Below are 25823 nucleotides of genomic sequence, written 5' to 3' on the forward strand. Positions count from 1 at the left end.
TAGCGGCATGTGGTTTGGGTCAACTGGTCATTGGCCCCACACATTTGGCCGGCCATACACTGGATGGTATCTTTTCAAATGATTCAAGACTTTTGGCAGGAACTCCCATCCCCTCTAGGATTACCTTTAAACTCCTGTGCTTAGCCCATGGTGCTTTTTACGGCGCAGGCTCAGAAGGTATCAGGGCCCTTCTGGGTGTGTATTCCCCCAGTAGAACCCTCCGGTCTTCTTCCAAGAATTTGCTTGTGGTCCCCAAGTTCACAAAGGCAAAGTGGAGAGGCAGAGCTTTTTCTGTTCTAGCTCCTAAACTCTGGAACTCTCTCCCTTTGGAGCTCACTAGCCAATCCTCTTTAGCGGTCTTCAAAAAACACCTGAAGACCTGGCTTTTATCCCAGGCATATTAGGGACTGCGCCTTTTGTGGCTTCCTGGTTCATCTATCTGGTAATGTGGACCTTTTGTTTGTTTGTCTGGCGCCTTGATGCCCCTTGGGGCTAAGTTTTGCGCGGTATAAAAATGCTATTCATTCATTCATTCATTCAACACTAACGTGTTTCTTTCAGATTCTGTCTTTCAGATACTAGCTTTTTTGGCATAAGGATTTTCTCCAGTGTGGAGTTTCTCATGGTGAGATAGCGTTTTTCTCTGCAGCTTTTCTGGCATTCAGAACACTCATAAGGTTTTTCATCAATATGGAGAATCGCTTATGGTTAGTGAGGCTGTGCCTATCAGATAGGAATTTCTGGCATTCACAGCATTGCTAATGTTTTTTCCCTGTGTGCGTCTGCTCTTGTAGAGTGAGATTGTGTTTAAAATATATGCTTTTCTGGCACTAAAATATTTTGATGGTGTGTTTTCTTATGGCGCTTGAAATTATCTCTACCTCTGAATCTTTTCTGACAATTAGAGCACTGATAATTTTCTTCTCCAGTATGGATTCTCATATGTTTAGTGAGATTACATTTAAGGCTGAAACATTTTTGGCATTTGGAGCACTGATAAGGTATTTCCCCAGTGTGGGTTCTTATATGCTGAGTGAGACTGCCTTTTTTACTGAAACATATCTGGCATTCAGAGCACCTATATGTTTTTTTCCCCAGTGTGGGTTCTTATATGCTGAGTGAGACTGGTTTTTTCACTGAAACAATTGTGGCATTCAGAGCACCGATAAGGTTTTTCCCCAGTGTGGGTTCTTATATGAATAATGAGACTGTTTTTTTGGCAGAAATATTTTTGGCATTCAGAGCACTGATATGGTTTTTCCCCAGTGTGGGTTCTTATATGCTGAGTGAGACAGTTTTTTTCACTGAAACATTTGTGGCATTCAGAGCACCGATAAGGTTTTTCCCCAGTGTGGGTTCTTATATGAATAATGAGACTGTTTTTTTGTCCGAAACATTTTTGGCATTCAGAGCACTGATAAGGTTTTTCCCTAGTGTGGGTTCTTATATGCTGAGTGAGCTTGCTTTTTACCCTGAAACATTTGTCGCATTCAGTGCACTGATAAGGTTTTTCCCCAGTGTGGAATCTCATATGCCCAGTTAGAAGTGATTTAAGTGTGAAATCTTTTGGGCATTTAGAGCACTGATAAGGTTTTTCCCCAGTGTGGGTTCTTATATGTTGAGTGAGACTGAGTTTGTCTCTGAAACATTTCTGACATTCAGAGCATGGATAAGGTTTTTCCCCAGTGTGGGTTATTGTATGTTTAGAAAGAGTTCTTTTGTCAATGAAACATTTCTGGCATTCAGAGCACTGATAAGGTTTTTCCCCAGTGTGGATCTTTGTATGCCGTGTGAGACTATTTTTTCTACTGAAACATTTCTGGCATTCAGAGCACTGAAAAGGTTGTTCCACAGAATGGGTTATTGCATGTTGAGAAAGACTTTGTTTGTTACAAAACCTTTCCTGGCATTCAGAGCACTGAAAAGGTTTTTCCCCAGTGTGGATTCTTGTATGATGAGTGAGACTGTTTTTGTCAATGAAACATTTCTGGCATTCAGAGCACTGATAAGGTTTTTCCCCAGTGTGGGTTCTTGTATGCCGAGTGAGACAGTTTTTGTCACTGAAACATTTGTGGCATTCAGAGCACTGATAACGTTTTGCCCCAGTGTGGATCTTTGTATGCCGTGTGAGATTACGTTTTACACTGAAAAATTTCGGGCATTCAGAGCACTGATAAGGTTGTTCCACAGAATGGGTTATTGCATGTTGAGAAAGGCTTTGTTTGTTACAAAACCTTTCCTGGCATTCAGAGCACTGATAAGGTTTTTCCCCAGTGTGGAATCTCAAATGTGCAAATAGAAGTGATTTAAGTTTGAACTGTTTTGGGCATTCAGAGCACTGATAAGGGTTTTCCCCAGTGTGAATTCTTATATGTTCAGTGAGTCTGATTTTGTAACTGAAACATTTCTGGCATTCAGAGCACTGAAAAGGTTTATAACCAGTGTGGGTTCTTATATGCCGAGTGAGACTGTTTTTGTCAATGAAACATTTCTGGCATTCAGAGCACTGAAAAGATTTTTCCCCAGTGTGGGTTCTTCTATGCCGAGTGAGAATGCTTTGTAAACTGAAACTTTTATGGCATTCAGAGCACTGGTAAGGTTTTTCCCCAGTGTGGGTCCTTGTATGTTCAGTAAGTCCTCTTTTGTCACTGAAACATTTCTGGCATTCAGAGCACTGGTAAGGTTTTTCCCCAGTGTGGGTCCTTGTATGTATAGTAAGTCCTCTTATGTCACTAAAACATTTCTGGCATTCAGCGCACTGATAAGGTTTTTCTCCAGAGTGGATTCTCATATGTTCAGTGAGTTTAGATTTAAGGCCGAAACTTTTCGGGCATTCAGTGCACTGGTAAGGTTTTTCCACAGAGTGGGTTAATGCATGTCGATATAGACTCGCTTTGATACTAAACCTTTTCTGGCATTCAGAGCACTGATAAGGTTTTTCCCCAGTGTGGTTTCTCATATGCACAGTGAGATAAGATGTACGCCTGAAACTTTTTTTGCATACTTTGCACTGAGAGTGGTTTCCCCCAGTGTGCATTATCAAATTCTGTGAGATAAGATTTATGGCTGTATCTTTTTTGGCACATATAACTTTTTTCCCCAACTTAGGTTATTTTGCCTTGATTGAGGCGGTTTTGAACACTGAATTTGTTCTCACAGTCCGTGTTTTTATAAGGTGTATTCCTAGAGTTAATATCTCTACGTTTAGTTTTCTCTTGCTTATATGCCACGGTAAGAGTGTACCCGATTTTAGAGTTGGGCTTGTTTAGATAATGTTCAGCATTTATCTCTAAAAGAAATTGTGTGTAATCTTCTCAACACTTGAATTGAGCAAAATATGTCTAGAAGCAGCCCTGTAACACCTGTCGAAATGTTTCTAGCAGATAATAGTCTTCAGTTTATAGCCTATCCGGCAGCAACTTATTTTGTGACTGAAGATTTTCTCAAATCTATTTGTATAGGTTCTTAGCAATGCAGTGATAAGGTGTTAGTCTGATATTTAATAATTGAACTGATAAGTACCTTTTTGCACTGATGTAAAGGCAGTAACTGAGGGCGTTAGAACGTGCACAGTACTATTGTGGATCACGAGTCTCAGAACATCAGTTCCTTTTACCCTTTCTATGTTTGGGGTAAGGTTAAGGTTTTTAGTTCTGAAGACGAGGATTTATTTACATTACCTATAGCGCAACTGTGCTCATTTAATCAATTTTTATATTTAACAGTTTTACATATCACTCATTCACAGCAGATACTGTTGAGGCGATTTACATAGAATTACAGAACAGTACATAATAAAAAATAAACAATCTGAGATGGTTATGAACACAATAAAGTGGTGAATTTTTAAGGTTTTCGCAAGAGTGAGCAGAGTGGGTCGTGGTTGTCTACCCAGAGTCAGATAGTCTCAAACTTGTGTAACTGGTTAAAAACGGTTGTTGAACAAAGGTGACTTTCCAATCTTTTTGGTTGTTAACGTGTCAGCTTCGGAGTCTTCTCTCAGCGTCTTTTCTTTGATGGTCTGCAGAAGAAACCTTTTGTTATAACTTTCTTTTTATGCAGTGTGTGCTTCCTCTCTGGAATTACATGATGTTTTAGATGAAGGTTATTCTGTGCACAGATATGGCTTTGCTCTGGGTTAATGAAATGCTAAATTAGAGACTTCACTTACAGTATAGTACTTTCCTCAGCTCCCACTTCCTCGCCACACCTAGATTTTGGAAATTGTTTAAACGTAGAATGCTGGATGTCCTTCAGTTTTTCAAAATAATCCTTCTTATGGCACTGACTTCAGTTGCCTGGTGCTAAACCTTGCTTTCTTCGTCAGTAATTTCAATCACCTATAGTATTAAAATTAAATAGTTAATACATGAAAATTTCCCAAAATATAATTTACAAGCCAAATCAATGCAGAGTTGCAGAATTTTGAAAATGTTGAGCTGTTTTTCAGACCGAGCAGAGTGTAGAATTGTAGCCTGAGAGTACTTGGATGTAGGAGTGAGGATTTGTAGAATTTGCAACATTTTATTAAGCTCACAAAGGATACATGTACCCTATGGACTTGTAACATAGAATTCCAAAGGCAGAAATTAAAGTCATATGCACTGGCACCAAACAGATATTTAAAAAAGGATACGATTAATTAATTTTTAATGTAGATTTCTGGGGTGGGAATTTCCCCTCCATGGACAACAGGCGTTTCCCCTGCCCTGAGTTACCACCTACTTGTATCTGGTATCCTGACTTTTGAATGTTGGCCTCTGCCTCAAGCAAATCTATTGTGTGCTGCGAGGACTATGCCTAGACCTATCCCTCAACTATGTCCAGAGTATGAATCAAGGGCAATGAAATTAAGGAGTACTTTCATGTGCTCATTTTATTCCACCTGATTATCAGTTGTTAGGTTTTTCTGCACCTGGATGTACCGGGTGCAGAAAAACAGGACACCATTTTTTTCCAGACAGGAAAATAAGACTGAAAAGACGCACAAGACTCTGGGTGCAGCAGAAGCAGCCAAGACTTATGCTGTTTTTTTACAAACTGTGGGAAACACACAATTCTTCCCTTTGTTAGACATTTCTTTACCCTTCTCTCCCCTGCTTCATCCATCGCCCCCCAACCAACCACATGCATTTATCTACCACCTGCTTAAAACTAGTGGTAAATAAAAGCAGAAAAACACTATGAAATAGTGAATGGCATGTGGTTTGACAGGCAGAAGAATCTGTTCCTCGTGACAACTCCCCTGTCCATGGCGTCAAACTTGTGACTGCATGTTGCTGGGGTAAATATACCACAAAGTTTAAAAAAAAACAATTACATGAGATTTTTCTGCCACTCCAGCACTATGCAACTTCTAACAAGGGACTATGAGCGGTCTTGAACCAGTCCTGTGACCTGGAGGGTCACACCAAGTGTTCCCTTATTTAAGCCAGAGGAATGTCATGGGTTTAACAGCTTGAGCGGTGGTGGCAATGCACCCTGTTGTAAGGATCAATAGCCTGATGAGATCTTTGCATCATGGTCAGTGGAGTGGCGTCCTGCTGACACACCTATGTTTATTTTTTTTGTTTTTTGTTTTTTATTAGCAATACATGAGTATTCAACTCACAAGAGTACAAACAAATAAAATCCAAATAAGATAAAACAGGACCCCAAATTTGTAAGCCCAACTTTCGCTTACGCCTACCTTTTAATGCATACAAACTATACTCTAAATTAAATTTAGCCTAGAACCTAGCCCTCCAGGCCTCAAACTATGGGGGATCCCTTTGTTATCAGCTTGAAGCTATACATAGCCTTAATACTGCTGTTGCTAGAAAATTCAAATATATAGCATTCCTTGGTACACTATCAGCATTTACCCCCATCTCTACACCCAACAAAAGCTGCGTAGGCAACAAATCAATAGGTGTTCCCAAAATAGCAGTTAGAAATTTATCAACATGCTCTAATAATTCTGTTAATAGTGGACACGTACAGAAGATATGCATGACATCTACATCAGGGTTATCACAGCGAAAGCATTTCCCCTCCTGTCCACCACCCCATTTGGCAATCTTATGAGGTGTCATATATAAATAAAAAATAGTTTTATAATGTTGGGCAGACAGGTTAGCAGTCATAAATAATCGACTAGCTAATTCAATGGAGGTCTCCAAACTAATATCAGAACATCCTAACCTGCTTTCCTACTTACGATTATGTTCTTCCAAATCATTGGATCTTGTTTCTAACTGCTTTTCGGCTAGCTTCAATAAGAGAATTAGTCTGAATATTCCACCGGGCAGTGAGGAGATAGTTCCTAATTTGTAAATATTTAAAAAAATCTGCCCGGGTATATGGTATTGTTCCATGATCTGATTAAACGATTTCAGACCCCCTTCCGTATACAAATCCCCCACTGTTTTTATACCCTTACTCCGCCAGTTCTGCACTGTCCTATCACAAAATACACTCGGAAAGCAAGTAGCAACAGTTAATGGGGTATACCAGGAGACTTTCTCTATCATGAACATTTTCTTAATAGCTTTCCAAACCTTCCAAGCTGCTAATACAGTCTTGAATCTTGTGCGCTTATAATAGCTCCAGTCTAGGTGAATGAACAAACAGTTTTTTGCATCTGACCCCAGCAACATATGATATATAGCAGGAGATTCAGCAGCCACACTTGGCCCTATTCCAGTAAAGAGTATATTCATATGTTGGAGCATGCATGCTTAGTAGTAGAGTGGAAAGTCCAGTACAGACCACCCCTCAACCGCTCTAGGTAACACCATAAACCGTGCAGCTCTGCGGGCCTTCCCTCGTGCCTATATAAAGTTCATACATAATGACTGTAATTGTGTCAAATGAGTGCGTGAGACTCCAAGTGGAACACATCTAAAAAAATACAGTATTTTTGGCAGGATCATCATTTTCAGCATATTGCACCTGCCAACTAATGACAGATGCAAGCATTCACACCGATCAAGCTGTCTACACACCCCTTGTAAAAGCTTCCAACAATTAGCGCCAACTAATGCTGGTGCCGACGTCCTTAATAGCACTCCTAGATATGTTACTTCCTGTGAGACCCTTGGGTCATTAAAACCTCTAACATTATGGCACAAGATTTGCGTTTTGGCGGTGTTTAATTTATATCCCGAGACAGACCCATATTCTGCAGCGAGATGTTCTACTGCCTGTATTGCTGCTGCAGGTGTAACAGAAAGCACCGCAACATCGTCTGCGTAAGCCAGAACCCGATATTGTTGTTGCTGAACAATAACAGGCTGTATTTGTGGGCTATGGTCAAGCATTTTCAAAAAAGGCTCTATATACAGGGCAAATAATAATGGGGAGCAGGGGTAGCCCTGTCTAGTACCCCACTTTATTACCACTGCTTTTGACTCGAGGCCCAGGGTACAGATCTTAGCGACAGGTTGGCAGTATAGCGTTTGTATTGCTACTATATATTGCTGCCCAAAACCCCGCTGCCGCATTACTTCCCATAAAAAACACCAAGACACTCGGTCAAACGCCTTCTCGGCATCTAACAAAATAAGGCTCAGCGGGTCCCCAGTAGCGTTGGCGTTATCTAATAATGCAATAACTCTACTAACATGATTTGTAGTGCCACACTTAGGGATAAAGCCATGTTGTCTAATAGACACAAGTGGCGATATTACGGTGGCAAGCCAAGTGGCCAACATTTTTGAATACATTTTGCCATCCGCGTTTAAAAGAGATATGGGGCGATACGATGCTGGAAGCTACGCTGGTTTACCTTTTTTCTAAACACAATAATACTGGCTTCGCCCCGTGATTTCGGTGCCAATCCACCTTGTGCTCTTTTAAATATTAATAACATATCATCTTTTATAAACTCGAAGAAAGCTTTATATACCTCCAATGGTAATTTATCAGGGCCCGCAGCCTTACTAATTGCAAGTTCCTTAATAACTTGTTCGAGTTCCAGCATTGTAATAGGAGCTTCTAATCTCGTTACGTCCTCCTCCCCAATATCTTGCTCACACTGTTGAGATACAAATTTCTTGACTTTCTGGACATCATATTGATCATCCGTGTATAATGCTTCATAAAAACTTCTGAATACCTCCAGTATACCATTCTCATTCTCAACACGCTGGCCATTACTATCCAAAATGTAATTGATTCTCTCAGCTGCGTCCTTCATCCTTAATTTTTGCGCCAAGCACCTACCGCTAGCCTCCCCATATTCATAGTTAAGTCGCTGTCTTACTACATATTTTTTAGCAGCCTCTTGGCTCCATTGGAGATTTATTTTCGCCTTGATCTTTGACACTTCTACTACAAATGCCCCAATGTCCCTACCCATATGTATACCCTGAACTAGAGCCTCTTCAGCTCTGACCAGACCCTGATATAGCTCATGTTCCTTTAATGCCTGTTGCTTCTGATTATACAAACCATAACTAAGGGTTTCTCCCCTAAAAGCATCCTTGAATGCATCCCAAACATACTCAGGATCAGTACTACCCCAATTAATACGAAAAAATTCAGCTATCCAAGCCTGCATATACACAATAAACTGCTCATCCAGGAGAAGCTTCCGGTCAAAAGAAAATGCCCTGAGTTTATTCAGACCTGCTACACCTGGAATAGATGACACACCTATGTAATGCTCCATTTCTCTGCCTGTGCCCAGACTTTGCACTAACATCATGTGCGTGTTTAGGGTGTTGGTGTGCGTAGCATAAAAGCAATGTGAGAGTGCGACAGAGTAAACTGCATCTCCTGCCTGCCAGTTGTGTATACACGTGGGACCATCTATCCCTCTTTTATACCCTAGTTCAAAGTCCTCTGACACCAAGGAATAATGTGCTCTACAAAGTACCCAGGTGCCTGCTGTGACACCAGGGATGGTGTCAGCCTGACAGTCTATCTAAGTTGAAGGGACATCACCGGCAGGTTGTATTACTTAATGGAGAAGCTATGTACCTGTCCTGAAGAGCCTAGAAGTCTGCCTAGAAGCCTGCCTGTCTGGTAAGAAAGGGAAATGAGTTTGACTATCCAGCAGGAGGACAAGGCTGTCCTTGAAGAAGCAAGGTCCGACACATCCTCGTTATCTGTAGGGCGGGCCGGAAAGCCATCCAGCAGGACCAGCTAGTCTGGGGGACCCCCTCCTCCCCCGCCAAGACTCTCCCAACAGTTCAAGGCAGGAAATAAAACTCTACGACAACGCGATTGTTGAGGCCCAGTTGGACGATTGTGTGCTGCCAACTGCCCGTTCAAGGTTGCATTTGCCAAATTCCTAACACAACAGGGTCTGAATCTACTGGCTTCCTGGAGAGCCTGTGTTGGGCTTTTAGCTGCTGAATTTCTGACTACTCTGTGTCAGAGGCCCATGAGGGACTACAACTGCTCCAGTGTCTGAGCTTACACCTGTGGTCCAGCCAGCCACAGTGTGGGCTTAATTGCTGACGGTCGGGCCTCCAGAGGGGCTGCACTTACAGACAGGTCAGGTGTGACTGCTACCTTGGGACTGCTGATCTTCAGGCAAAGGCAAAGAAAAGACAGAGTGGGTGCCCTACGGAATGCAGCCCTACATCCAGGACAAAAGCTCTCCACAAAAGCCTGCTGGTGGGTCACTGCTCTCTCGAGTGTTCGGGTGTGCCATTCAAGTGCCGGGAAACAGGAAACAGACCCAGACAAGACTGACTCATCCAGTGGAAGGATAAAACGCTTACGACAGAGCATATACACATTGGGGTGACTGGAGTGACAGAACTGCACCTATACTAAATTCATGATACTCCTAAATGCCCCTAGAGGGGAAGAGGGTATCAGAACCGGACACACCTATCTGCAGCACATGGTAGTCTGGCATGCCTGCACCATCCTTTCACCCAGACTGTCCATAAAGTTGATTTTAGAGCTGCTATGCACATAGAAGGGGGAATCTCAGACCATTCGCTGGTGGAGGTGCAACTCGATGGTCCGGTTGTGGACTTCATCCTACCCCCAAAGGTTGATCCGTGATATTTAAAAGACAAGACGTTCAAAGCTTGTATGAGAGATCGTGGTACAAAAGGGGGTAGTGATGGACGGAGCATCTGAAACAATCAAACACTCACACCCAGTCCACAGATCTGGGTTTAATCCATCACCATTCTTTAGCCCACTCTGCCACCCCAGTTCAGACATGGCCATATGCAAATCAGTCTGCCCCTGTGCCTCATGGGAACAGTCCAGCCCGAACTACCAAGCCATGCCTTCCCTGGACCGGAAACAAGCTTCCGGGGACCGGTTTCTGGCATTTCAGCCGTCTTTGGCCCGGCTTGCTTGAATCCAGTGGCAAAGTGAGCAAGGGACTCACGTCTGAGCATACCCTGCCACACTTATGGCGGCCAAAAGTAGTACAAAAGGGTGGGGTGATGGACGGAGCATCTGAACCAATCAAACACTCACACCCAGTCCACAGATCTGGGTTTAATCCATCACCGTTCTTTAGCCCACTCTGCCACCCCAGTTCAGACATGGCCATATGCAAATCAGTCTGACCCTGTGCCTCATGGGAACAGTCCAGCCCGAACTGCCAAGCCAAGCCATGCCTTCCCTGGACCGGAAACAAGCTTCCGGGGACCGGTTTCTGGAATTTCAGCCGTCTTCGGCCCTGCTTGCTTGAATCCAGTGGCAAAGTGAGCAAGGGACTCATGTCTGAGCATACCCTGCCACACTTTATGTATGAGAGATAGAGCAGAATTATATTTTAGGGAGAATGGGCGGCCTCTTTGAATCAGCTTGCGTGCTATAGGGTGAATTCAAGGCAGTAATTTGAGGCCAGACGCAAGCCTTGATTGGGAGAATGTCGAAGGAACGTAAATTGAAGTGCGAGGCTCAGGACAAGGAATGTGCTTTCCTGGAGGTTCGCTTGGCAAGTGGGGAATCAGTTTCTCTCCCATTACACCATCAACTGAAGCAGCATACATTAAGAGCACTAATGGAAAATAGTGTGCACTCATGCGCTGGCTACCCAGCATTGTCTCTATGATGTCGGTGATAAAGCCAATGAGTTGCTTACATGGTAAGAGAGACCAGACAAAGGACGGAACTGGATCCTTGAGGACACTGACAACAAGGGGACGGAAATACTGGGAGAGACTTCCTGAAAGACCTGACCCTGCCAATGCTAACGAATGAGGACCGAGACGCACTAGACCAAGACCTGACAGTAGACTAAATAAATAAGACAATAAGAACCTTGCAAACAGGGCAAGCGACGGGGCCTGATGAGCTCCCGTTAGAATGATATAAAATCATGATGGATAAAATCAGGGAGTACCTCCAGTGTATGTTTCAGACTGCCTGAAAATAAGGATGTCTCCCGGAGGACCAAAGAACGTCTGAGGTGGCGGTCATCCCAAAAAGGACAAACCAGCAACTGAGTGTGGGTCTTATAGACTTATCTCCCCGCTTAATATTGAGACTAAGGTACTTGCGAACGCCCTGGGGATCTGCCTGCGGACAGAAATTGCAACAGTGGTTCATCCTGATCGATCGGGCTTTATGCCACATCAGGGAACGTGCTTAAATCTCCGACACCTTAATGGAGTACCATATGCAATAGGGGATTCCTTTGCTGAACCATTGGCGCTGCTGTTAAGCTCTTGTATGTGGCTCCTCTAGCAAGCATGCGCATCAATAATATAGTCTACCGAGTCTTTGCCGTCCGACAGGGATGTTTCTTGTCTCCTATGCTCTTCACACATGTTTGGTTTCACCAGGACCTCTCATATGGGGTATTCCTGTTGATCAGGATATAATATCAACTGGAAGAAGTCCTTAATATTCCTGCTGGTGGCAGGGGCCCTGCGGCTGCACTCTAGGTGCACTATTAGGGTGGCACTACATGGCTTTAAATATTTGGTTGTGTTCATTACAAAAGAGCACAGGCAGAAACATACTCCCGAAATTAGACCGTCTTCGCTGGGATGCCCCACACTTGCGGGCGCTCCCACTTTCCTTACTGGGCCGGGTGGCCCTATTTACAGTGATGGCCCTCCAGGGTCTCCTGTACATTGTGCAAAAAATGTCCTTTAAGATCCCACCAGACATTTTTTTTTCAAAAGGTAGTCTGAGAACTTCGGCTCCTGTTGTGGGATGGCGGCACGTCACGCTGTGAGTAAGTTGCAGAGGGGAGTTTATTAAGGTGGACTGGCGGTCAGGAGTATTCACAAGTATTACTGGGCCACGCAGCTGGTGGCAGTCAACAACTGGGTTTTTGCGGATTGTGAGGAACCTGCTTACTGGGTAGATAGATTGGCCATGGGCAAGAGAGGTTACCCCACCCCGGTGCTGTATCGAAGAAAGTATGAGTGCACCCTGCCTACTCATACCCAAACATTGGTAAGGGCGTGGAAAGAGGCTACCAAGTGTTTAGGCTGAGAAGGTAAGCTGACTGAAATTACTCTACTGTAAGATGGTGATCTCGTAAGTGCAGCGGGAGGATTGCAGGGCTTCACAAAATGGGGATTGATTAGCTTAGAGTGGCTGGGCGATGTGTGGAGGGGACAGGCGCTTGTGTCCTTCACGATCCTACAACAAAAGTATAAATTAGGTGACTAAAAACGGTTCTGACATTTGCAGGTGGCCACGCTCTGCAAAGTCACATCCAAGAAGGGGGAGAGTTGTCTGATGCATCCCCACTGGAGGACCAGCTATTAATTGATCCCCTGACCGAAAAAGCAATCTCAACCATCTATAGGAAGTTGATCTACAATTCTCTGGATCCCTTGGGGACACGGAGAGCTGTGTGGGAGAGGGATCTAGGCACGCTTGGCGATGGCGATTGTGTTGAGGTCATTCAGGGTGTCAGGGAGTTGGCAATTAGAAGTCATTTTTGTCGAATTTAACTGCAGATACTGATACTGCCAAATCAATGACCCTGTTTACATTAAAGAGCATCTTGAACTCAGAGCTCAACAACAGACTTGATTGAATAAATGACCTGCACACTGCTTATCTTGCCAAGACACAGGTACTTTGTAAAACTCTTTTTATTGAACAAGTGCTCAATCGATGGTGTTGACAACGAAAATACGGTGCACATTAGTGAGAGTGATTAGACCAAAAACACAAAGTTTGCAAATATAGAGTGAGTAACATAGCTTGGCTTGTCCTGACACTCCCTGGCCAAATCCCACTACATAAAACTCGATTGCCCTTTATCGAAGGCAGGTAGTCCTCCCACGGTTATGGAGGTCGCTGGGCTGCAAGACGACTTGCCTTTTGGTTCTGGATCATCTAAGGATGCAGACAGGCCAGTAGGACTGGGACAAAGACAATAGTTCTCTACAGATCCTCACCAGCAGAGAAGGCCGCAGTGCCCTTAGGTCGCCAAGAACTGAAATTCAGGGTCTGGGGATGCCACCTAAAATCTTGATTTAAGGGTGTTACAAGGGAGTGACAGGTAGAGTCTAATGGGCCCCTTTCCTGGGGTGTCTACACCCTCTATCATGCCCACCTCCTGCGGGAAGGGGACATAGTCCTAGCCCTGATTGGATAAGTCCCATCATCTTCAAGACGGTGGGCACTACAAAGTGTACTTCACCTCGCCTCCAGCACCTGAGGGATGGAGTTAACAGAGGGGGCGGGGGCACACCTCCTGTTGTATCTAAGGTTTGTACCTGTCCTTGCGCCTAAAAGGGGGTGAGGACAGTCAGATCGCTTGCTCCCTCTAAGAGGAGAGGCTGGGGCCGCATTACAAAGGCGGCAAGGCCTTTGAAAATCCTTGCCACAGATGGCTCTTCCTGACCAGGGGAGGAGTGAGCACCTCCACCCAGGAAAGGCATCGTTATCGACCTCGAAGTGCGCAGGCACTCTCCCCATGAGGACAGAACACACTCTGGTGGTAGCAGGCTGGCTCAGGCAAGTCGGTGACCACAATAAGGATTGGTAGATTTTAGGGGACCCCTCTAAGGGGTACTCTGTGTGCAATTTTTTATAAATCGGACACTGCAATCATCGCAGGTATATTTCCTAGGACAGCGAAAACTCTACAGCAGGTCTTGCTCGTAGTCCTTATACTGTGACTGCCACTACTGAACATTAATCTTGAATTGTTAAACCAGGGCCAGGATGTGGACAGGAGCCAATGGACAGGAGGGCAACTCACCAGATAATAGAAGTCTTCTGTCTACACACTCACTCAGAGAGAACAATGCCATACCATGTATTGCATGACAAAGAGGCCACAACCCTCAGTGAAACACTCACCTCTCAGATGTGATTCGTTAATAAGAATAAAATGAACAAAACGCGTCCCTGGGGACCCCACAGATACACCGTTCCAACCAGTACTATAAAAGCTTGGGGTCCCACAGGTAAACCTAACAGTGCTACAAAGGCTTAGGGGCCCTACAGGTAAACCTTTCCTAACCCAGTGCTACAAATGCTATGTGCTCACTGCAGCAGGACTGGGCGCTCTAGGGCAGCAATTAAGGTCCTTGTCATTCATCTACCCTTAGCTAAGCCACGTGATAAAGGCAGTAGATCAGGATGATTCTCCTCGATCAGAAGTAGCTCTCACTATCGAAAAGGTGAAGACCCTGGTATAACACAAACGCAGACTTGCGGTTCGGCTCTACGAGGACATGTAGTAAACTATTCATTTATGTTTATGTAGGATTAGATTGCATTGCAGGTTAATTCTTTTGTCACTATTTTCCGCACACAACATACAACATAGATTCCTCACGAGCATCCCCTGATGAAGGGAGAACCCCCAAAATGAATTGGGCAGACTGAATTTGAATTTACTTGAGGAACAGTGGATTTTGAAACTGATTCTCTGAGAATAAATATGCTTAAACTGGAATACAGGTGGATTTGCTTCCAAGGGAAGGAGACATTGATGCACTTTTGCGGGTACAAGCTGTGGAGCAGGAGACCCAGACCTGATCTAGTCTGGCGCTATATAAACAACTGTAGCCACACACATCTACCTTCTGGCACGCGATGAGTGGATTACATAAATACTAGAATAATGAATGAAAAACACACGGCATGCATAGACAAGGTTTGCTATGTAACCTCTGGACTCCTGTAAACCTAAACAAACACCAGTAAATCAGACACTAGGGACATCACCTGAAGCTCCTAGGATTACCCTTTTGTTGGTATCTTGTTTTTGGATGGTGGGTTTTTAGGATAAGCTATTTTTAGGTGTGTCTTCTTTTATTCCAGGATGGGGATTAGTTTTAGCATTGTCAGCTTTATACTCTGCATACCAAGGCAGTACATAAAATGCAGCCTGCATACCACAATCCATGGCTGTATCCCATAAAACATCCTTACCTTTTAACAAAAAGGACCCAAGACATTCTGGACTTTATTCAGTTAACCAGACGCATCTCCCAGTCGATTGACATTAGTTATAGGATCAGCGTTAAGAAACAATTGGTGAAATGCCTCACAGTAGCCAACAATCTAGCACCTAAAAAAAGAGTGCAATAAATGTGTCTGGTCTTTGTCGCAAGGGTTGGTAGTTAAATGCCACTCTAGATTTTTACATAGTCACTTTTCCGGGCTCAGCTCTGTAGGATACCAAAGGGCGCGAGTCCTGTGTTTATTATTAGAATACGTTCTAAAAGGAGCAATGTTATCTAAGGCAGAATTTAAAGCCGTACACTAGTCCGCCAAGGCGTGCTTTATGTCTTGTTCCTTTGAGGTTACATAGAAATCCAATTTTTCAGCGATACGAGTAATGCGCGGCCATTGACAAGAGACTCTTTTGCTCAGGTCTTGTTTCTCAGGCAACCCAGCTTTAGGTATTTGAAAAAAGAGTAATGAGTGGTCAGTCCACGTCAAGGCATGGGCTTCACAAGTCAGTGCAGTAGAGGTGGTGAAGATTAATGAGTGATCAGTCCACGTCAAAGGCATGGGCTTCACAAGTCAGTGCAGTAGAGGTGGTGAAGAGTAATGAGTGGTCAGTCCACGTCAAAGGCATGGGCTTCACAAGTCAGTGCAGTAGAGGTGGTGAAGATTAATGAGTGGTCAGTCCACGTCAAAGGCATGGGCTTCACAAGTCAGTGCAATAGAGGTGGTGAAGATTAATGAGTGGTCAGCCCACGTCAAAGGCATGGGCTTCACAAGTCAGTACAGTAGAGGTGGTGAAGATTGATGAGTGGTCAGTCCACGTCAAAGGCATGGGCTTCACAAGTCAGTGCAGTAGAGGTGGTGAAGAGTAATGAGTGGTCAGTCCACGTCAAAGGCATGGGCTTCACAAGTCAGTGCAGTAGAGGTGGTGAAGAATAATGAGTGGTCAGTCCACGTCAAAGGCATGGGCTTCACAAGTCAGTGCAGTAGAGGTGGTGAAGAGTAATGAGTGGTCAGTCCAGGTCAAAGGCATGGGCTTCACAAGTCAGTGCAGTAGAGGTGGTGAAGAGTAATGAGTGGTCAGTCCACGTCAAAGGCATGGGCTTCACAAGTCAGTGCAGTAGAGGTGGTGAAGATTAATGAGTGGTCAGTCCACGTCAAAGGCATGGGCTTCACAAGTCAGTGCAGTAGAGGTGGTGAAGAATAATGAGTGGTCAGTCCACGTCAAAGGCATGGGCTTCACAAGTCAGTGCAGTAGAGGTGGTGAAGATTAATGAGTGGTCAGTCCAGGTCAAAGGCATGGGCTTCACAAGTCAGTGCAGTAGAGGTGGTGAAGAGTAATGAGTGGTCAGTCCACGTCAAAGGCATGGGCTTCACAAGTCAGTGCAGTAGAAGTGGTGAAGATTAATGATTGGTCAGTCCACGTCAAAGGCATGGGCTGCACAAGTTAGTGCAGTAGAGGTGGTGAAGATTAATGAGTGGTCAGTCCATGTCAAAGGCATAGGCTTCACACGTTAGTGCAGTAGAGGTGGTGAAGATTAATGAGTGGTCAGTCCACGTCAAAGGCATGGGCTTCACAAGTCAGTGCAGTAGAGGTGGTGAAGATTAATGAGTGGTCAGTCCACGTCAAAGGCATGGGCTTCACAAGTCAGTGCAGTAGAGGTGGTGAAGATTAATGAGTGGTCAGCCCACTTCAAAGGCATGGGCTTCACAAGTCAGTGCAGTAGAGGTGGTGTAGATTAATGAGTGGTCAGTCCAGGTCAAAGGCATGGGCTTCACAAGTCAGTGCAGTAGAGGTGGTGAAGAGTAATGAGTAGTCAGTCCACGTCAAAGGCATGGGCTTCACAAGTCAGTGCAGTAGAGGTGGTGAAGATTAATGAGTGGTCAGTCCAGGTCAAAGGCATGGGCTTCACAAGTCAGTGCAGTAGAGGTGGTGAAGATTAATGAGTGGTCAGCCCACGTCAAAGGCATGGGCTTCACAAGTCAGTGCAGTAGAGGTGGTGAAGATTAATGAGTGGTCAGTCCACGTCAAGGCATGGGCTTCACAAGTCAGTGCAGTAGAGGTGGTGAAGATTAATGATTGGTCAGTCCACGTCAAAGGCATGGGCTTCACAATTTAGTGTAGTAGAGGTGGTGAAGATTAATGAATGGTCAGTCCACGTCAAGGCATGGGCTTCGCAAGTCAGTGCAGTAGAGGTGGTGAAGATTAATGAGTGGTCAGTCCACGTCAAGGCATGGGCTTCACAAGTCAGTGCAGTAGAGGTGGTGAAGATTAATGATTGGTCAGTCCACGTCAAAGGCATGGGCTTCACAAGTTAGTGCAGTAGAGGTGGTGAAGATTAATGAGTGGTCAGTCCACGTCAAAGGCATGGGCTTCACAAGTCAGTGCAGTAGAGGTGGTGAAGATTAATGAGTGGTCAGTCCACGTCAAAGGCATGGGCTTCACAAGTCAGTGCAGTAGAGGTGGTGAAGATTAATGAGTGATCAGTCCGCGTCAAAGGCATGGGCTTCACAAGTCAGTGCAGTAGAGGTGGTGAAGATTAATGAGTGGTCAGTCCACGTCAAGGCATGGGCTTCACAAGTCAGTGCAGTAGAGGAGGTTAAGAGTAATGAGTGGTCAGTCCACGTCAAGGCATGGGCTTCACAAGTCAGTGCAGTAGAGGTGGTAAAGATTAATGAGTGGTCAGTCCACGTCAAAGGCATGGGCTTCACAAGTCAGTGCAGTAGAGGTGGTGAAGAGTAATGAGTGGTCAGACCACGTCAAGGCATGGGCTTCACAAGTCAGTGCAGTAGAGGTGGTGAAGATTAATGAGTGGTCAGCCCACGTCAAAGGCATGGGCTTCACAAGTCAGTGCAGTAGAGGTGGTGAAGATTAATGAGTGGTCAGCCCACGTCAAAGGCATGGGCTTCACATGTCAGTGCAGTAGAGGTGGTGAAGATTAATGAGTGGTCAGTCCACGTCAAAGGCATGGGCTTCACAAGTCAGTGCAGTAGAGGTGGTGAAGATTAATGAGTGGTCAGTCCACGTCAAGGCATGGGCTTCACAAGTTAGTGCAGTAGAGGTGGTGAAGAGTAATGAGTGGTCAGTCCACGTCAAAGGCATGTGCTTCACAAGTTAGTGCAGTAGAGGTGGTGAAGAGTAATGAGTGGTCAGTCCACGTCAAAGGCATGGGCTTCACAAGTCAGTGCAGTAGAGGTGGTGAAGATTAATGAGTGGTCAGTCCACGTCAAGGCATGGGCTTCACAAGTCAGTGCAGTTGAGGAGGTGAAGATTAATGAGTGGTCAGTCCACGTCAAAGGCATGGGCTTCACAAGTCAGTGCAGTAGAGGTGGTGAAGATTAATGAGTGGTCAGTCCACGTCAAAGGCATGGGCTTCACAAGTTAGTGCAGTAGAGGTGGTGAAGATTAATGAGTGGTCAGTCCACGTCAAAGGCATGGGCTTCACAAGTCAGTGCAGTAGAGGTGGTGAAGATTAATGAGTGGTCAGTCCACGTCAAAGGCATGGGCTTCACAAGTCAGTGCAGTAGAGGTGGTGAAGATTAATGAGTGGTCAGTCCACGTCAAGGCATGGGCTTCACAAGTCAGTGCAGTAGAGGTGGTGAAGATTAATGATTGGTCAGTCCACGTCAAAGGCATGGGCTTCACAAGTTAGTGCAGTAGAGGTGGTGAAGATTAATGAGTGGTCAGTCCACGTCAAAGGCATGGGCTTCACAAGTCAGTGCAGTAGAGGTGGTGAAGATTAATGAGTGGTCAGTCCACGTCAAAGGCATGGGCTTCACAAGTCAGTGCAGTAGAGGTGGTGAAGATTAATGAGTGATCAGTCCACGTCAAAGGCATGGGCTTCACAAGTCAGTGCAGTAGAGGTGGTGAAGATTAATGAGTGGTCAGTCCACGTCAAGGCATGGGCTTCACAAGTCAGTGCAGTAGAGGAGGTTAAGAGTAATGAGTGGTCAGTCCACGTCAAGGCATGGGCTTCACAAGTCAGTGCAGTAGAGGTGGTAAAGATTAATGAGTGGTCAGTCCACGTCAAAGGCATGGGCTTCACAAGTCAGTGCAGTAGAGGTGGTGAAGAGTAATGAGTGGTCAGACCACGTCAAGGCATGGGCTTCACAAGTCAGTGCAGTAGAGGTGGTGAAGATTAATGAGTGGTCAGCCCACGTCAAAGGCATGGGCTTCACAAGTCAGTGCAGTAGAGGTGGTGAAGATTAATGAGTGGTCAGCCCACGTCAAAGGCATGGGCTTCACATGTCAGTGCAGTAGAGGTGGTGAAGATTAATGAGTGGTCAGTCCACGTCAAAGGCATGGGCTTCACAAGTCAGTGCAGTAGAGGTGGTGAAGATTAATGAGTGGTCAGTCCACGTCAAGGCATGGGCTTCACAAGTTAGTGCAGTAGAGGTGGTGAAGAGTAATGAGTGGTCAGTCCACGTCAAAGGCATGTGCTTCACAAGTTAGTGCAGTAGAGGTGGTGAAGAGTAATGAGTGGTCAGTCCACGTCAAAGGCATGGGCTTCACAAGTCAGTGCAGTAGAGGTGGTGAAGATTAATGAGTGGTCAGTCCACGTCAAGGCATGGGCTTCACAAGTCAGTGCAGTTGAGGAGGTGAAGATTAATGAGTGGTCAGTCCACGTCAAAGGCATGGGCTTCACAAGTCAGTGCAGTAGAGGTGGTGAAGATTAATGAGTGGTCAGTCCACGTCAAGGCATGGGCTTCACAAGTCAGTGCAGTAGAGGTGGTGAAGATTAATGAGTGGTCAGCACACGTCAAAGGCATGGGCTTCGCAAGTCAGTGCAGTAGAGGTGGTGAAGATTAATGATTGGTCAGTCCACGTCCAAGGCATGGGCTTCACAAGTCAGTGCAGTAGAGGTGGTGAAGATTAATGAGTGGTCAGTCCACGTCAAGGCATGGGCTTCACAAGTCAGTGCAGTAGAGGTGGTGAAGATTAATGAGTGGTCAGCAGACGTCAAAGGCATGGGCTTCGCAAGTCAGTGCAGTAGAGGTGGTGAAGATTAATGATTGGTCAGTCCACGTCCAAGGCATGGGCTTCACAAGTCAGTGCAGTAGAGGTGGTGAAGAGTAATGAGTGGTCAGTCCACGTCAAAGGCATGGGCTTCACAAGTTAGTGCAGTAGAGGTGGAGGAGATTAAGTCCAAGATTATGGCCCGCCGAGTGAGTAGGGTCCGTAATCTTTTGTTGCAGTCCTCAAGTCTTTAAGTCTGATAATAGTTTTGCTACTTCCATATCTAAAAAATCTTCTCCACAATAATTATAATCCCCAAGTAGAAGAAATGTTTGTGATGACTACACATAAGTCGCTAAATAAAATAGTCAGGTTCCAAACAACTAGTCTGCTAATTTGCCCCTACAGCTCTGGATGTGGGGCTTGAAAGACTTACTCTGCTCAATCGGGGAAGTCCTGCTGCAGATCGGGATGTCAAAAAGATACAGCACAGTCTATAAAAAAAAACAAAGATGGTATATACAATAAAATCAGAAGCAGCCAAGTTTTTGTCTTTAAAAGTATTAAGAAGTACTAATGCTCTATTTTCATTTGCCTGCAAGGTCCGCTGTGTATTCCTTATATATTTCTCTGAGAGAAAGCACGAGTGACTGAGCGAAAGGGCTATAGATTTGTTACCACAATTCCTGGAGGGAGACGGGGAAGTCATGTTTGGTGGCTGCCAAAACCATTTTCTACCTTTCTAGGTTAGGGATGCTTATAGTTTTGTTGCTTGCTGTTGCATTATTTTTCTGCTTTACTGAGGGTGTTATACTCCTTTTTTTCCTGCACTTGTACTTTGAGGAGCTGTTCCTGCCCGGGTGGCCATTTTGTTCGGCCACACTCTCCCTCCGGGAAGCGCTCTAGTCGCTGCAGGCGTCCTGCCTAACCCCTACTCAATGGCCCCAGATCGGACGCGTGCAGCTCGCTTAATTTTCCCAATGGCCCCAAGCGCCGGGATGCCTCCCGGTAGCTGTGCGCTTTACAAATACTGGATTTACTAGTTACTATTTATTTTACGCAATGTTTCTTACTGAAACATGGCTGCACATGAGCTCCCGCCCTGATGTAGCTGCAGCTTTACTGTTTAACTATGCTATAGTCAGGAAAGACAGGAACTCCAAGACAGGTGGTGGCATTGCTATAATTTATAAAAAGTCCTACATGTGCAAATTTGAAGACCTGCCATTTACGAGCTGTGAGGCAGCTTTATTTAAGCTTGCCCTGACCCCTAAGTTCACCTTCTCAGGCATACTAGTTTATCGTCCACCAGGGCCATCCGGTCCATGGGCTTCATCCTTTCATGACCTAATAACCCCTTTTCTCTTAAATGCCACCAACTTCTACTTCTTGGGCGACCTTAACTTACGCTTGGATGACTCTGCATGTACTAATAGCGCTACTTTTATCTGGCAGCATTGAATATTGCACTTTGCAACTCCGGTCCCATTCATGTGGCCGGCCACCCTATTTTCTCCAGTTTATCCAACATTCAAAGCCCACCAGCTCTTCCCTTATGTTGGTCTGATCACTTTGCGATCGGCTTGCGTTTCGAGATCTCAGTGAACTCACCTGTAGCCGCACCTAGCATCAGGAAACCAACTATGAACTGGGGAAAACTGGACATTGAAGCTCTCAATAAGATTCTGTCTTCCAATGCTCCTATCACAAAACAAATGTCTGTCACTCTTTCGGGTGGCGTCCAAAAGTGGCTTTTACATGCCATTGATACCTGTCTCCCACCCTCTATTAAGAAGGTGAACAACCACTGCCCCCTGCCCCTTGGTTCACAGAGAATTTAAAAACAGAGAAAGCCAAATGCAAAGCTTTGGAAGGATGCTGAAGGAGGAACTATGCGCCTGACAACAAACTTGCATATAAAAGGGAAAAAAGAGAATACCACACTCTCTGTATGTCAGCTCGTGCTGAATATGTCTCCTCGACCATCTCTAGTGCGCTGAATTGTTCCAAGACATTTTTTAAAATGGTCAAAGAACTTTCTGGATCTGAAACTCAATCTACTCCCCCTTCCCTGAATGGTTTACAATGTGAAGACGTGGAGAAATTCTTCCTCCATAAAGTGGAGAAAATATACTCTGAAATGAAGGGCATAAAACCAGGTACCCCCCCATCAGCAAGCACCTACATCCCCTCAAGCAGCCAGAACCATCTCTCACAGTGACAACAGGATCGCTGAATCCACGAATAAACTGGAAATGTGGGCTCCATTAGATATGAACTCCCTTATACGACTCATAGCCAGGATTAAATCTGGCTCACCCTGTGACCCTCTTCCGATCTCGGTGCACCAGCAGCTTGAGTCGCTTTCACTCACAATAATCATGGAACTCTTGAATGCCTCCTTACAGGAGGCAATGGTTCCACCTGAGTGGAAACCCGCAATGGTGCTTCCTCTTCTGAAGAAGGCTAACTACCGGCCTCTTTCATTGCTCCCTGCAAAAAGAACAATGGATGGACAGAATGCAGAACAATGTCTTATATTCACCCCAGTACAGCGATCTGGCATTAAATCCATCGTTTTATTCCTCACTATCCCATTCCAGTTTGGACCCAGCCGTATGGAAATCAGTCTTGAACCTGCACCCAATGGGAAAAGTCGAGCCCGAACTGCCAGGACAGGTCCTCCCTGGAATGGAAACAAGCATCCTAGGACCGGTGTCCAGCTTTCAGCCCCCATCAGCCAGGATAGCTTGACTCCAGTGGCATGGAGAGCACGGGACCAACGTCTCAGTATACCTGTCACACTCGGGGTGACAAATGCAAAAAGAACAATTGATGGACAGAATGCACAACAATGTCATACATTCACCCCAGTACAGCGATCTGGGCCTAAATCCATAGTTTTTTTGCTCACCATGCCATTCCAGTTTGGACCCAGCCATATGTAAATTTGTCTGACCCTGCAACCAATGGGAACCGTCCAGCCCGAACTGCCAGGCCAGTCCTCCCTGTACTGGAAACAAGCATCCATCAGCCAGGATAGCTTGACTCCAGTGGCATGGAGAGCAAGGGGCCAATGTTTGGGCATACCCATCCCACTTGGGGTGACAAATGCAAAAATAACAATTGATGGACAGAATGCATAACAATGTCTTACATTCACCCCAGTACAGCGATCTGTGCCTAAATCCATCGTTTTTTTTGCTCACCATCCCATTCCAGTTTAGATCCAGCCATATGCAAATCAGTCTTGACCCTGCACACAATGGGAACAGTCCCGTTCTGAATTCCGTCCATCAATTGTGTGTCTTTTGCTTTCTCGCCCTAAGTGCGCCGGGTATGCCCAGAAGCGGTTCCAGGCTCACTGTGCCACTGGAATCAAGCTATCCTGGCTGATGGGGGTTGAAAGCCCAAAACCGGTCCTAGGATGCTTGTTTCTGGTCCAGGGAGGACATGACTTGGCCTCCCATGAGGCACAGGGTCAAGACTGATTTGCATATGGCCAGGTCTAAACTGGGGTGGCATGGTGAGCAAAAGAATGATGGATTTAACCCAGATCTCTTGACTGGGGGTGAACGTTTGATTTGTTCTGCATTCTGTCCATCAATTGTGTGTCTTTATTTTTTATTTCATTGCTCCTGGCCTTCTTGAAAATCCCAGAAAGACACATTAATTCACAGCTATCTCAGTTTGTCGAGTCACAACATTTTGTACACTCATCTCAGTCGGGCTTTAGAGCCAGCTTTTCAACTGAAACTACCCTTCTTGGAGTTACGGAAAGGCTGCAACATCGTTTAGATTCTGGAGACACGATGGCCCTCATATTACTTGATTTGAGAGCAGCTTTCGGCACGGTGTCTGACACCGTGTTAGTGAAAGCCTTACGATCTTTGGGTGTTACCAGGCCGGCACTCAACTGGCTTATCTCTTTTCTCACCGACTGAACGTTCCAGGTCTTCGCCCCAACGGCCAGTTCTGTTACTCATTCCTCTCCCTGCGGGGAACCCTATGGCTCCATTCTTAGCCCTTTGTTATTTAACATGAGTGTCAGACTTCTGGCTGACATTGCAGAGGAGGCGGGCTGACCCTGTTCTCCTATGCTGACGACACCCAGATAGTCTTCTCTCTCTCTATGGAGAGGGTGTCTGAGACATCTGCTCTCCAGATGGGGTTGAGTAAAATTGCATACTGGATGCAGGCCAATTTTCTCAAACTCAGTGGAGAGAAAACTAAGGTCCTGATTCTGGGGAAGAATAAAGAACTTTGGGGTCCCTAAAACTAGCCTACTGAAAAACTTATTTTTACATAATTATATTTTCATTTTATATAATGAAAACGTAGCTGAAATAACACCTGTACTTCACTTGATAACTTATCCCCGATTCTCCTGCACCTAGAAGCATAATCACAGTGCACGCACTCTTCAGCAATCACCATCACTGGGAAGAGATCGGCTCAACCAATCAGCACGTGCTCTTCAGTCATCACTGTGAATAGATCGGCTCAACCAATCAGCACGTGCTCTTCAGTCATCACTGTGAAGAGATCGGCTCAACCAATCAGCACGTGCTCTTCAGTCATCACTGTGAAGAGATCGGCTCAACCAATCAGCACGTGCTCTTCAGCCATCACTGTGAAGAGATCGGCTCAACCAATCAGCATGCTTAGAAAGCTGCCACTAATACTGTCATTTGTCTGCATTATAGGCCCTGTGAGAGTGAGAAGTATGGACATCGACCGGAAAGTAAGAGTGTGCCTATCTGGGTGTGGTATGATGAGGGAGAAAGGATATAAACTTGTTTTTAACATGCCGTCTGGCATTAACAGTTGTTAATTGTCTGTCCCCTCGTTGCATTCCCTCGCCTTTGGCTCTTTCACTTAACAGCAGTTAACATCCTTTGCAGGGCGTTAATCTTGTTTGTTAATGCCCTCAGAAGCAGGCGATAAGGCTTAAGGGATAAACTGTGATAAAAGCAAATCGAAAGTCCTCCCAAGAGGCTTGATACTATAGTCAGTTCTTTTCAGCCGTAAGGCACACTCATTCACACATTCAATGTACACTTATGTGACTCATGCCTTCAGTCATTCCAAGGGGCCCTCGAAGGTAAGCTTTGTATCGCTTCTACATGGTACAGGAAGGTATGCCAATAATTTCTTGGGTATTTAAAAGAGACAAAGTTTCAGAGGGTTAGGTGATTCTGGTCACACCTACACACCCATATCTAGGTGCTTCCAGGCGCTACAGCAGGGTCCAGTTATTTTATGTAGCCCTTAATACTGGCCTTCAGACAACAGTTCTCTGCATTCAGACAAATAAAGAAGCTAACACACAGGGAATAAACACCAAGGACGTCCAAAAATATATAAAAGCCTGCCCAGTGTGCGCACGACAAAAGTCCTCCCATTCATCCCCTAAAGGACTTCTACAACCATTGCCCATACCGCTGCTTCCCTGGCATACTATCAGTTTGGACTTCATCACAGATTTGCCTAAATCCCACAACTTCACTGCAATTTTAGTAGT

At 45.2% G+C, this 25823-nt stretch overlaps 1 protein-coding gene across 1 annotated transcript in view; it reads right to left on the minus strand.

The window, feature by feature from the left end:
• Positions 1–593: 593 nt before the first annotated feature.
• LOC144806551 (uncharacterized) overlaps positions 594–25823 on the minus strand; it is a 64001-nt gene continuing 38771 nt past the window's right edge. Inside the window, exon 3 of the mRNA XM_078672891.1 lies at positions 594–4340. Within this exon, the coding sequence (XP_078529017.1) occupies positions 1079–3037 (1959 nt within the window). The 5' untranslated portion in view covers positions 3038–4340 and the 3' untranslated portion in view covers positions 594–1078. The remainder of the gene's footprint in view (positions 4341–25823) is intronic.

This window comes from Lissotriton helveticus, assembly GCF_964261635.1.
Source record: "Lissotriton helveticus chromosome 1_1 unlocalized genomic scaffold, aLisHel1.1 SUPER_1_unloc_85, whole genome shotgun sequence".
NCBI classification, from domain to species: domain Eukaryota; kingdom Metazoa; phylum Chordata; class Amphibia; order Caudata; family Salamandridae; genus Lissotriton; species Lissotriton helveticus.